This window comes from Oryza brachyantha, chromosome 8 (assembly GCF_000231095.2).
Source record: "Oryza brachyantha chromosome 8, ObraRS2, whole genome shotgun sequence".
In the NCBI taxonomy this organism is placed as follows: domain Eukaryota; kingdom Viridiplantae; phylum Streptophyta; class Magnoliopsida; order Poales; family Poaceae; genus Oryza; species Oryza brachyantha.
In genome coordinates, this window is record NC_023170.2 from 6,258,931 (window position 1) to 6,272,761 (window position 13,831).

At 40.1% G+C, this 13,831-nt stretch overlaps 1 protein-coding gene across 4 annotated transcripts; it reads left to right on the plus strand.

Annotated features, from left to right (window-relative positions):
* The first annotated feature begins 4,850 nt into the window (after positions 1-4,850).
* LOC102707988 (reticulon-like protein B21) lies at positions 4,851-13,294 on the plus strand. Of its 4 annotated transcripts, none has more exons than XM_015840748.2 (14): positions 4,851-5,854; positions 5,959-5,991; positions 6,100-6,174; positions 6,257-6,322; positions 6,416-6,484; positions 6,627-6,692; positions 6,769-6,864; positions 6,962-7,064; positions 7,182-7,256; positions 7,344-7,506; positions 7,638-7,707; positions 8,019-8,084; positions 11,759-11,881; positions 12,806-13,294. In XM_015840748.2, the coding sequence occupies exons 1-14, from the start codon at positions 5,242-5,244 to the stop codon at positions 13,066-13,068; spliced, it is 1,881 nt and encodes a 626-aa protein (XP_015696234.1). In that variant the 5' UTR covers positions 4,851-5,241; the 3' UTR covers positions 13,069-13,294. The 4 variants fall into 4 exon arrangements, with proteins under 4 accessions (XP_015696234.1, XP_006659255.2, XP_015696235.1 ...); XM_006659192.3 differs by having other exon boundaries at positions 6,790-6,864; XM_015840749.2 differs by lacking the exons at positions 11,759-11,881; positions 12,806-13,294 and adding an exon at positions 9,061-9,496.
* The last annotated feature ends 537 nt before the right edge of the window (positions 13,295-13,831 follow it).

The following is a 13,831-nucleotide window of genomic DNA, read 5'->3' on the forward strand; positions in this document are numbered from 1 at the left end:
GGTTGACCCTTCCAAACAGCTAATAGCGGGCTAAATGGAGCTATAGCGGCTAAATGAAGCTATAGCGGTTAGCGAAATCCTTCTCAAACAACTATAGCGGGCCAGAGATTTGGAACCCTGCTCACAACAAATAAATCACATTGCCTCCATTTCACAATAAAATAATATTTCCCAATAGAGAAATTTACAACCGTGTTATTATAATTTTGCAAAGTTAGAGAGATGTCATTGGTATCTCACTGACATGTGAGGCACATGAATCAATGACACGTGGGCCAAGATAACATATATCCAATTTAGCAAAATTATAATAGCAGTCTTCTAATTTTCCCTTCCTATTCTATTTATGTTTCTAATATTATCTAGATCCATACAGATGGTGATGAATCTAAACATATGTCAATGTTATAGGTATGGCATATACCCTATAATAGTTCATTCGCATATATACAGGAATATTGTGCATCCAATTGGTTCTATATGAGAATCTATATATTCCAGGTTGGACACAGCTAAAAGGAAAATGATGCTGCTACGATAGGACTATCCTTTGTCCGACTCGGGTACGGGATAAAGATACCTAGCTCGCATTTGACAAGGGAATACATGAGTCATACTAAAAAAAATCAAGAATTGTGTTGTATAAATATAATGACCTCCCAGATAGGAAAGGACAAGCAAAAAGAAATACACAAGCTACATAACTCCAAGACTGGAGAGCGCCTACATTAAAATCAAGCCCATACAATCTCATAGACATTTAGGTTAGGATAGTCTGTCTGTTTAACAGAGGAATTGATATGAGACTACAGAATTGGCCTGTTCTCCACGGCATAGGATCGCAACATTTTGATTTGATACAAAGGTATATAAAAGATATATTGACTGAAACAATGAAAAAAAATTAAAAAAGATATCGCTCAATATATGCGGCCTTCTCTCCTCTGGCCATGAAACAAACATCAACATATCCAGTGAAATCTCTTAATCTAACATAAAGAGATATGGAAAGACGTTAGATAAAACATCGAAATACCTCATGGGTGACCAACTGGCGTTCACGTTGAGCAGGCAGGCATGGTGCCGCCGAACTTAGAATGTGGGTTCCAAAACTAGGCCTAACACACGGGCTAATCGCGCAAGGGGCAGGCCACATTTTGGCTGCTAAAACCGAAAAATTAACGCATATATAAGGAGACGGATTCACGCGTGGCCAGCGCGCGAACGGTCCCGGTCGTATAGTAGACCAGCTTCCGGCCTACTGAATTCGCAAATCCTGTTACCCGAGAGCAGATTCGTTCTACCTCTTCTATGTGTGGATAATTGCCCTGCGTTCATGATATATTCCTCCGCATAACTAGCTAATATGCCTGTTCATCTTAAGAAACAAAGCACATATACTTGGTCTACTCACTACCAAATATTCTCTTCAGTTGGGTAATCCTTATCGTTTTGGACAATGACACATGTTTCTAAGTATATGTTTGCCTGTGATTTTCTATTAATATATATATATATAATAAATAACTATTTATTTTTATTGAAATACTATTTCTGATTTATCTATATGTTGCTCTAGTATTTTTAAGTTAAATATTTTAAAATTTATTAATAGTCAAAGTTTTAAAACTTTGATCACACCATTATTAAAATAATAAGAATTATAGAACGAGGGAGTAAATCAACTCCTACCTTTTAAATTTTGTACTAAAATAAACAAATTGCTACATTCTTACTTGCCCACTTCCACAAATGGAGCAATTTTATCTCTTTGATACACTTCACCTATCCACAAATCATTGGTACTACTTTAGTACTCCCTACGTTTCATAATGTATGATGTTTAAATTTTTTGCTTGCAATATTTGACTATTTATCTTACTCAAAAAAATTATGAAAATATCATTTATTTTGCTTGTGACTTACTTTATTATCAAAAGAACTTTAAGCATGGTTTATCAATTTTTATATATGTACTAAATTTTTGAATAAGACGAATGGTCAAACATTACAACCAAAATAGTCAAACATCTTACATTGTGAAACAACGGTAGTATTAATTAGAGGTGTACTTTGTCCGTATATTAATAGATGCGTCATTTACTATTTGTCATATATTTGACCATGTATCTTATTAAAAAAATACTTGTGTAATTACAATTTATTTTTTGATAGCATTTATTACTAAATATATTTTAATTATAGGCTAGATTTTCACATATTTATATATTTTTTTTAACACGAATGATCAAATATGTGACAAAAAATCAACAGTGTCATCTATTAAATTACGGAGTGGATAATAATTTTTTAACATCCTTAATTCCTGTATAGGAATTGCTATTTTACAATGTAGGAGTAGGTTTCTAAATGGTATGAAAAAATCCCGTTCAATTATGGTGCTGTTTCATTCGTGTTCAAGACCGGTGTAGATGGTCCTTCATTCTGCAAGAGATAACGGCGACGGCGGCGATTATTCAGCAAATCAAAATTATTCATTGTAATAGGGTAGCTGATGAACTTGCTCAACTTGCAAAACGGACAGTACATTGCGGTTTGGCGGAATAGTGCACTGGACGGTATTTTGCGAACGATGCCGCAAGATTATATTCCTGTATCTTGATTATCAATAAAGCCCGTCGTTCCCTCAAAAAAAAAATTATGGTGTTGTTTCATTTTTTTTCTGCCCGTTCAAAGTCAGTATGAGAAATTTTCGCAAACGGAAACATAAATGGTAATATTTATGGCAAAAAGGGAGAAATATTTTTGTGAACATTTCTTCGGTAACCTTATCTAGCCGATAATTCTCGAAAATTTTCGGCAAATTCACGGAAGTGCTTCTACAGTCTCCGATCCAGCCTATCGGCTGTTTCTGTGCACATGAGCCCATCATTGGATTAAGTTCAAGAAATATTTTTCTAACATTTTGTTGTGATTTTATGTTACGAACATGAAAATGTATATGCAAGTATGAAAAAATCAGTCGCACATGTACACAAGAAGTCCAAGTAAAGAATGTTCAAGATGCCTCGGCTTTGTATATCTCATTAACTTTGAGTTCAACAGGGTAGGGGTACGGGCTTTTATAGCCCCGGAAAACCCCTTATACAATGACCCAAATACCCCTGGGTAGTTACTAATAGAGCCTAAGGATAAAGGTTAAAATAAGTAGCTTCTTAGGGACCACCACACCAGCTGTCTTCAGCACTCGAGTGCACTTGAGAGCTGGTCCCCAGGCATCTTGGTTAGAATATCTCTCGGAGTCGTGACAGGCAAGCTTCCGTATTCTGACCTGGTCCAAATCGTCGAGGAGGTGCCGGTAGCGCCTAAGTGTTTTACTCGAACACCAAGGCATCTTGGCCGAACATGCCACAAGAGATACGATACTTGAACACTAAGACATCTTGTCCGAACATACCACAGAAGGCACGATACTCGAATACCAAGGTATCTTGGCCGAACATGCCACAGGAGGCATGATACTCGAATACCAAGGCATCTTGACCGAACATGCCACCGGAGGCATGATACTTGAATACCAAGGCATCTCGACCGAACATGCCACTTTGAGCCCCACTTTGGGGCGAATAGGATGGAAAGGAGGGGCTGGTACCAACACATTTCTTATATTTTTTTCTTCTCTTGAGTGTTATATTATATACTTTTCAACTATATCCATTTTGATAATTTTAAGTGACATGATGTTTTTTTGGGCCCATTCTTTTCAGCTATTTGGGCTAAGCTACTACTTGTATTCTGTTAGCACATTTTAAAAACTACTGAGAAGTTTGTTTCATGGAAAAAAATTCTATATAGAATTGTATTAAAAAAATCCAAGGAATCTAGTTTTTAAGTTTTAATAATTAATACTCAATTCATCATATGTTAATCATATTTCTCGTTTTACGTGCATCTAATTGGTTAATCGAAAAGTTACTCTCCAGTTTGATAATTATTATTATTTTGGACAAAGACACGGTCCTCTAAATCTATTTTTAACTGTATTTTATATTAAAATATATAATAAATAAATAAAAATAGATGTTTAATTTTGTTAAAGTATTATTTAGACTTATCTATACATAATGTCCTATTGTTTTCAAAATAAATATTAAAAATTAATTAATAATTAAAGTTTTAAAAGTATGCTCACACCTTTATTCGAAATAATTACAATTATGAAACTTACTATCTTTTTTTTGTCGGTATGGTAACCGGTGCGTAGAACGTAGCAGTGGATTAGTACATAATAATTAAATATTAGCTTAAATTCTTGAAAATTTATTCATATGATTTTTTAAATCAATTTCATATAGAACTTTTTTGTAAAAATAAAATACAGGGCTTAGTATTAGAATTTGAAACGGGGTGTTCATCCGTATGCAGGAGGTACCACTCTGGTGTTCCGACCAGGCACACCGTTACGAAGAGAGGAGAGTATCTTGCCGCGATGAGCAAACCACTTGGAGCCGTCAGATGAGCATACGTCGGTCCATCGGACGACTCCCTACCAGCCGCCGACAGGTCATAAACGTCCTCATGCGCACACGAGGCAGGAGGTGGGCCGTTTGACGCAGTCACATGAGAGCAAGTTGTGTAAAACATATATTACTATATATAGTTCGTGCTATAGCTGGCTATAAATCTATAATCTACATACACATTACATCTGGTTGCTTTTAAAATTATTGTAACAATTAAAATAATATGAATGATGTAGAAATAATTATATTGTAATTTAAAATTTCAATTCTATAATAAATAATTAAGTTTCACAACCGAGGGGATGGTATCCCAGATCCCAAACGGCAGCGAGCGACACTTGCTGGCCCCATCAACCAGAACCAGAGCAGCAGCAGAGGAAGAGTGGGGGAGGAGCTCTGCTCACCCACCTCCACCATCGCCACCACCAAAAGCTTCCTCTCCCTTCCTGCTCCAGCCCCACCCCCCTTCCCTCAAAGGAACCTCCTCAGATTGATTCGTTTGTTCACTCCCCCCTCCCCTGCACTGCCTGGAACTGAGAGGAGAGAGAGGGGGAGGGGTTGAGTGCAACGCAAGGCAGTATTGACACTGTCAGGAGCAGCAGCAGCTGACACAGCTTTCTTCTTCCTCCTCTGGAGTCCAGATCAGAGCAGAGCAGCGAATCGCAGTCGTGGTGGGGATCGAGCGCATTGCGCACCGCACCAGACAAGGCGGCGGCAAGCGCAAGCGACCGAGATAAAAGTCCCAGAGCAGAGAATAATGCAGCAGCAGGGGGGCGGTGCTGCGACGAGGAGGCGGCTGTCGGTGCCGAGGAGCGGCGGTGCTGGTGGTGCGGGGACGGGCGCGTCGGTGTGGGAAACGAGGATGAAGATGGACGAGGTGAAGGGAGGGGTCAAGGTCTTCAGCGCCGGCGGGGAGGACGCGGACGAGGAGGGGCTGCGGGTCTACCGCCGCCTCAGGCACGACCAGGGTGGCGCCGGCGGCACGTCGGCGGCCGCGGCCAAGAAGAGGCGTAACTGGAAGGCGTCCGAGCCAGTCACCGCGATCGGGGACCTCCGCAAGCCGCGCTCCGACGCCGCGGCGGTTGGGGTGGTCACCACCGCCAAGCGGTCCGTCACGAGGGTCACCACGCCAGAGAAGAAGGTTGCCGCCGCGGCCGCTGCCGCCGCCGAGGTGAAGGAGGTGGTGGTGGTGGAAGTGCCGGAAACCAACAACATGGAGGACGAAGCAGAGGGGGACTACGACGAAGAACTGGACGAAGAAGAAGAGCTAGAAGCAGAGGACGACCAAGAGGAGGAGAAGGAGGTGCTGGACCAAGATCACATGGCCATTGACGGCGACGAGGCCGCCAAATCAACAGCTCCGAATCAAGGCAAGACTCAAATTATTCCGACGTTGCCCACCACCCCCGATTTCTTGATGAATTGTATTGTATTGGTCTTGATCTCTTCTTTTTTTTCTCACACCAATTTGCAGTGGATGAAGAAGATCTTGAGCCACCAACCAAAAGTGAGTGCGAATTCAGCCAAATTCCCCACTTGCATTCGCATTTCTTTTTGTTCATTCTTGAATTGTCCTCCTCTCATTGTGCGATCATTCTTGTGAAAAAAAAATTAGGAGGGATTAAGATTATCCAAACTTCCGTGGAGGATGAGAGAGCGGCAAATCCGGAGCCAGTCAAGCCTCCTCAAGGTAGCGCTCTGCTTTGTTCTTGGCTCACTTTAATTTTACACTTTATTTCTTTTGTTCAAGCCAATATTTCTCCGTGATGCAGAGAAGAAGATTGCTGCGACGATCGATCTCCGGGCGATGAACCCAGAGCCAATTGTCATTCCACCAGGTGAAAATTCCTCTTCCATGGATGCGAAAGTTGCCCAAATTCGGGCGAATTTTGTCCTTTCTCACCATCAGTCTCAATGTTTCCAAAATTCAGTGGAGAAGAAGGCTATGCCAGTGATAATTCACCGCATGACGAACGCAGAGCCAGCTAAACCTTCTCCAGGTAACCTTGATGCAATCGTTCGTCTTATTTGGGAAACTTTTGGAGAGGAAAGAACGGATAAAAATTGAATGCAATCTTGTCATCTCCCGCGTCATGCTACTCCATTTGTTTTTTATATTTTTTATTTTTCTCGTTTTATCAGAGAAAAAAGCTTCGCCGCTGATCGGCCGCCGGATTCCGAAGCAAGAGCCAGTCACTGCACCTCCTGGTTAGTGCCCATTTGTTTCTGCTGTTCCTTGCATTGTTCTTGGTCTTTTGATCTTCTCCGACCTTCCAAATTGAAGTTGTCTTTTGCTCTCCTCAAGTTGAAGAAGAGTACGAGGAGATTCAGGGCAGGCCATCAGCACCCAGCAGAAGCAATGGAAGAATGCAGAATATTGGTCAGTTTTTTATTTGTTCATACAGAAAAGATGTTTTTAGTTGATAAAATTGTAATTGATGGGGTTGTTTTCTTCTTCGTTTGCCTTGATGTTTTAGTGGACTTGGTGATGTGGAGAGATGTCTCCAAGTCTACACTTGTATTTGGGTTAGGGACCTTCTTGCTGATCTCCTCCTCCTATGCCAAAGACCTAAACTATAAGTAAGCAATTATTCAGTATTTTATTACTGCAATATGACCCAACATAGTCTGAATTTACAAAGAAGTTTAACTGCCAAAATTACCTCACCTTGGCTTTCAAATTTCTAAACGATGCAGCACAATCACTGCAGCTTCGTATCTTGGCCTAGTCTACCTTGGCCTAAGATTCCTTAGCAAGTCCATACTTAACAGGTAATAATTTTATCAAGATTGCCTGCATAAGCACATAATTAACCAGCATGCAAAAGTGAGCTAATCTTTATTTAATCATCAATTCAGGGGAGAGAGTGTGGACTGTGATGATGCTGAGAGAAGTGGTGAAAGGTACCTGGTGGGGGAGGAGGAGGCCATCTGGCTGCTGAGGCTTGTGCTGCCTTACATCAATGAGGTGCTCCTGAATCTGAGGTCTCTCTTCTCTGGTGAGCCTGCAACCACCATGAAGGTAAAAAAGGAGGCATTGTCTGCTTCTGTAAATGATCCACTGTTTGGCAAAAGAATTGTAGTAGTAGATGCATGCATGGACACATCTCTAGCTAGATTTGTACTGACAGAGGTACTACATGTGCTCTGCAGCTGGCACTGCTGCTGTTTGCAATGGCCCGGTGTGGCAACTTTGTCACCCTCTGGACACTGGCAAAGCTGGGTAAGTACCGCCAATGGAACAATGCACACATGCAGTGTCATTATCTCTCTAGTTTGTACATATCCTTGTCTCTAGAGCCTCATCTCTTTCTTCATCTCAACAACCTCATGGTGCGTGAATCACAGCCAAACTGATGTCTATATGAACATTTTTAAGGAAATAGGTGTGGTAAATAGTATCTTATGCACAAACTTAGCTTAAATAGGACCACATGCAGCAGGTACTGTTGATTGTACAGATAAAGGTTAAAGATCTATAGCAACACTGGCACACACTGACATTTTGTACCTTTGATCTGGCCTTGTTTGCAGTGTTCTTTGGGGTCTTCATCATTCCGAAGGTGTGCTCCTCTTACTCCACCCAGCTTGCAAGATATGGTAAGTCCAAGCTCTCTCTCATTTTAACTGCGTATTCCTTTGTAATCTTCTTCCGAAGTTCTATGCACACAAAGACAGCATGCAAGAATAGCTTAAGTCACCGACAAAGTGGTCCCTCTGAATTATACCATCAGTGGGACCCACTTATCAGTGAGTCATCACTTTTACGCCTTTTGTTCATACTATAAGCATAAGTTATTTAATTTATTTGGAGTTTTTTAGAGTTGAGGTTGTTGGATCTGATAACATTGGTCACTGTTTTTACTGGTCCCCCAAGGTACTTGGGCATGTGCATGGGCAAGGACTAGCGAGACTGTATCGCTGTAAATTAATGAACTAGGTAAATTATGGAGCAGGGTAGGGGAATTTTATTCAGCTGAGGACATTGGTATTTGGGACAGTACATTGGTACATATATATGTACTGAGTAGCAGCAGTACCGCACTGTACCAGTACATCAGGGTTGTGAGCCATCCCTTGTCTGAAGATTAGTCCTTTTCCTGCATCTTCTGGGTTATGAATGATCTGCAATAAAGTCAAATAAGATTATTCCAAAACTAGTCCATCAGGTTGTCACCATGCTGAGAGATTAGTGATTACAACTGATTCTCACATGCCATCAAAATTCAAGTTGATTGAAAAAAATACGAATAGCTGAATTGACCTTACCAAGACTATTTTGTATATACTTAACCTACATATAGGTAATAGTAAAGTAAAAAAAAATCACTTTGGGGACATAAACTAAGGATAAGAATGTGGCTACTCCTAGGTCTTTGTTACTTATGGTAAAATGGTAAACCGGTGACTTCTGTTTAGGAACCAAGTACTAGTACTAATAATACATTAGCTAATAAACTAAGCTACAATTGGACCTAGGTTTCGTGACTAACGGTAGAAAGTGAGAGTAAGCCGGTAACTTTAAGCTTTGTAGGAAAGGTAAATTACGCCGTGGTGACTTTTACATTGGATGCAGAGCATGCACGGTTATTCCTCCTACCTTTTGCACGTGCGAGATGTCGCGTGGTCAACATGGGCTTGATTGTCCTCTTTTCAAGGGCAAAGTTACAACAATCTTACAAGAGTCTTACAGTGGTGTCATGGAGGAATATAGGCTTGCTCACATTCTTACTAGTTTTGGCGTCTTGCTCGTGTTTGCAATTTTTTGGAAGGCTGGCTTAAGGGGAGGGGCTATTTTCAAGCTTCTTTTGAAATAATTTCCTATGTTTATTTGTATTTTACCTTTATTTCAATATCTACTTATTCGACGTCCTGTGTTTTTCGTGTAATTGGAAAAGAAAAAAGAACTATCAAATGGAGAAAGAATACCAACTAGCATAAAAAGCAATTGATTGTGGATTAGTGGGGCCATTGTTCTGGACACCGAGTCTGTCATAATAACTGATTTTCTAGAGTTCTATTCTTAGGTTAGTGTCCTAAAGTTATACTAGAACGTATACACTGTCACCTTGTGGGATATGACAACAAAATCAATTTGAACCAGAGCTCTAGCTTAACTACTCTTGACCTCTCTGTTTGGAACATAGACTTGTCTCTTTATTGACCAAATTAAACATGAATTGATGGGACGTGCTAGAGTAGACATTAACCCTTGCTTGCGCACTGTAAAGTGCAGATAATTACCATTGAATTAGTCATTAGTTTTCTCTAGTAGTCACATCCCGAGGGTTGCTGGTTAAGAGTATCAATCTGTCCACTACAGCCAGAAAAAAATGACACATGGTCATGTGAGGACCGAGGACCCACTTCTCTTCTCTTCTCGAACTCTTGAACTTCTCAAATGAATAGCTCAATACCTTCAAGTATACTACGCATTTTCTCCCTTTCGTATGATTGTTGAGAACCTGGTAGTTAACCGTGAGAACCATCCTAGCCAGTGGCGGAGGACACGGGAAAAAAATAAGGTATGGCAGAGAGCTAAGTGTGATTCTAAGTGTATAATAAAAATTTCTAGCCGAGGACAGTTCTATGTCACCATGTGTATCATTAAGGGTGAAACTGCACTGTTACACGAAAAAAACTGTTGGTGCCTGCTTTCATTGGGATCCTTTGATCTAGGCATGTACCCGTCAGTACTGAAGCTTCCTAGCTTCTGTTATGCATGTGAAGTATTGGGCACTTTATCACTCTCCCTCCCCTCCACAAATCCCATACGTGACTGTTCTGTGGGGTCCTGCATATGTTTGTTTACCAACCCACCAACCACACCAGATGCAGCTCTGAAAACTAATCAGGGACGCTCTAAACAACATGATGATGTTTTGCTACCATATCTGACACTTCTTTAATTTGATTAAAGCTTTAGGTGATTTTCTGGTACCTGTACCAATTAAAAACCATAATTCGGTGGGGGACATCATGTCATGATGTTGATTCTGGATTATGATCAAAAGGTGCACCTCATGCAAGAAATTTACTAGTGCCTTTGTCGCATAATAAATTCATTTCTATAATTTAAATTTGTTCTACAAAGAGTATATTCATGGATTAGTAGTTGTCCGATCAATCTCTTCATATTCATATCTCTATTTATTTTACACTACATACCTCTCATTCTATTCAATCTACTCACTATCTCCGTCTCAAAATAAGTTTATTTTTACCCATTCTAGTTTGTCAAGAATAAGTTCATTTTTAAGCAAACATTGCATTTGAGTTTGTGAAAGCAAGAAATAAATGCATTGGTAATACATAAAGTAGGGAATAATTATATTGAGATTTGATAAGGTGAAGAGTATTTTAGTATTTTAGCTTTTTTATTGGTATGTATGGGACGGGTGAAAAATAAAGTTATTTTGGAATAGAGGGAGTATTTAATAAGAGGTATTTAAGTTATCTATTCTTATAACTAACTTTTAGCTACAGTGGTAGAAATATACTTATATTGGGACAGAGTAAATAGTATACTAACTCAGTCTTAAAAGATTTCCTTTTTCTACACAAATTTGAACAAGGATATATCTAGACCATTTTTCTTGTAGTGTAGAAAAGTGAAGCTTTTTTTTTTTGGGGGGGGGGGGGGGTGTTCAGAGGTAGTACAAAATGTATGAATTTCTCTGGACTGTATAGTGAGGCTGGTAGATAGCTTGTCACTCTCCAAAGGTTAATGTCGACATTTCTTTCTTCCTTCCGAAAGACTCATTTCATTTGATGTTACAGAGTTTCCTGTTAGTAACTGGAATCAGACATGCGTGACAAAATGGGAGAAATACATCTCTTTCATTGTTTGGTTAGGCCATGGAGCAACAGTGCCACCAATCCATTTTTGCTTTGCAAACGAAAAGAAGTTCAAAGGAGGGGCAAAAGGCATGGCTAGCTTTATTCTCGGTTATCTAAATCTTTTGTTTTTCAGGACATTGATGAGGTCATTTAATTAGACCCAACTTTTCTTACCCTTAATCATAGTGTCTAGTCCCTTCTGATGAATAAAGTAAAAATAAGAAAAGGGTAAGGTGTCAGGAACCCGACAAATAGCGCAGTAAGCGGACAACAATTAGTTGAGCATGATGCAACCCCTGTGGCTGAAGGACAGGACTACTATAATGCAAAAATAAACACGAGCTTAAGATCTATTTTCTTCTTCTTTTTTGGTTGTACTAATTCAAATGTGTTTTCTGGAACGAAATTGAGGTGTGCTTTGGTGTCCATGGCAGGCAGGTTTTGGCTGGAGAGGTTGAGGGATGGATGGGAGTCTTGCTCCCACAAGAAGGCGGTCGTGGCAGCCGTCTTCACCCTCGTCTGGAACGTCTCTTCCACGGTTGCTCGTGTCTGGGCTGGTATATATTCCTCCTTTTCTTCGTACGCCAATGCATCCATTGTACATAAATCTTACCAATGCACTCATAACTGTTTCTATGGATTTACTGCACCAACTAGCCAACAAATAAATGAGTTGATGCAACAAATCCAATGAAATGGCATGGCAAGTGTTAAGTACCACATTCGTTTGAGAATATAAGTACTTTTTATTCTAAATTTAGATAAGTATCAAAATACAAATATTTCTAACTATAATACGGATAATAATACTTATACTTTGAGACAAGCGACTAAGAGATACAAAATATACACAGTTTTGTCATGCAAAATACTGCCTAATTGAGAAAATGAACAGACATTTGAGAAATCATGTCCTAAAAAAATTGGGATAATTTTATTCTTACCCCTATTTTGATTTCTAATATGATTTTTACCCTTTTTATTGTTTTTTTTATCCTTGTTTTCTTACGATCAACCCTTCTTTTGGATGGAGGGTATTAACGGTGTTAAGTCAGCCGCTAGAGTATAATTTTACCCTTTGTCGGAAATTTTATTTTTATCATTACTAGTTTTGTCCTCGGTTCTAAATCACACCAGTGTATGTACATCAATAGTAGCACCATTAAAAATATAAGGATAAAAATAAAATTCCCGACAAATGGTAAAATGATACTTTAGGTATACTCCATCCAAAATAGAGGCAGACTATAGATTGAGTTAAAAAAAATAGGGATAAAAATAAAAATCGTAAAAAGAAGAGTAAAATTAATATTAGAGATCGGAACAGTGGTAAAAACAAAATTGCCGTAAAAAATTGTATTAAAAATCAAACATATCGAAACAACAATTAGGACTGACAATACCTCTCAAGCCCTAGAAAATAACTTCGCACTGGGTAACAAATGACCAAATTTCGAACGTCAACTCTACGGTGTGTGCAGTGTTCATGCTAGTGGTGGCGATGAAGTGCTACCAGCAGCGGATGATGGAGTACGGCTGGAGCAGCACGGTAGAGGATGCACAGGAGGCCGGCGACGATGAGCCACCGCAGGTAGAAACTCCGGCGAGATCAAGCCCGGCCAAGGCGCAGGACCACGAGGCACAAGCATTTGGGGCGGCGGCGCCGCGGCACCGCCGGACGCCGGTCTCCGGCGAGTTTGCAAGGGAGAGGTTGAGAGTGAGGGGTGGCATCCAGCCTAGGTGACAGGAGAAAATCCGGCTGCCCTGTGCTTTTTTTTCTTCTCATTTTTTCTTTCATTCTTTTCTCTATTGTGGTAGTATTGAGTGCTACGTTGTGCAGACAGTACAGGTTGGCCGGTGTTGTAATGTTCTGATGGTTTCACGAAATAATAAGAATGGCCCATACGTAGGAGTTCCGTATATGATTAATGTAAAATCAAGGAGTGATCTATTTGTTTTTTATGAACAAATTAGTGGTTTGTGAGTTAAATGCTTTTGTGAAAAATGACCGGGCGGTCACACCGCAGATATATGGGTGGTCAGATCTTTCAGATAACTGCGGTCAGACCGGCAGGTTAGCCCCGAAAGTTTCAGCTTTCGGTTTTCTTTTCGGTTTCGAATTTGTTCTTCGTGAATTTGACTTCTAGTTGGTTTCTATACGTATGGGTACTGTTGTTTTACTAATCATGAGTCAAGTTGGAGATAGCTTGGTCTCGGAATATGGTTTCTTTGTTTGATTCATGTGTAGGTGACTTGATGCCTCGGGAGAGTGTTGCCGGTGATGGATCGGGAGTCAACTTAGAGATAAGTTGACGTCCGACGGCCGAGATATCATGCGGGATACTTAGTCTAGAGTTCAATACACGTGGTGGTGAAGATTCCATGTGGCATACGATAGAGATATTGTGTGCGTATGGGATATGGAAGTTGAGTTCGGATATAGTCCGGATTTGAGAACATTTGTTGTATTAGAGATAGAGATATGGTTAGTTACGGATAAGGATTGG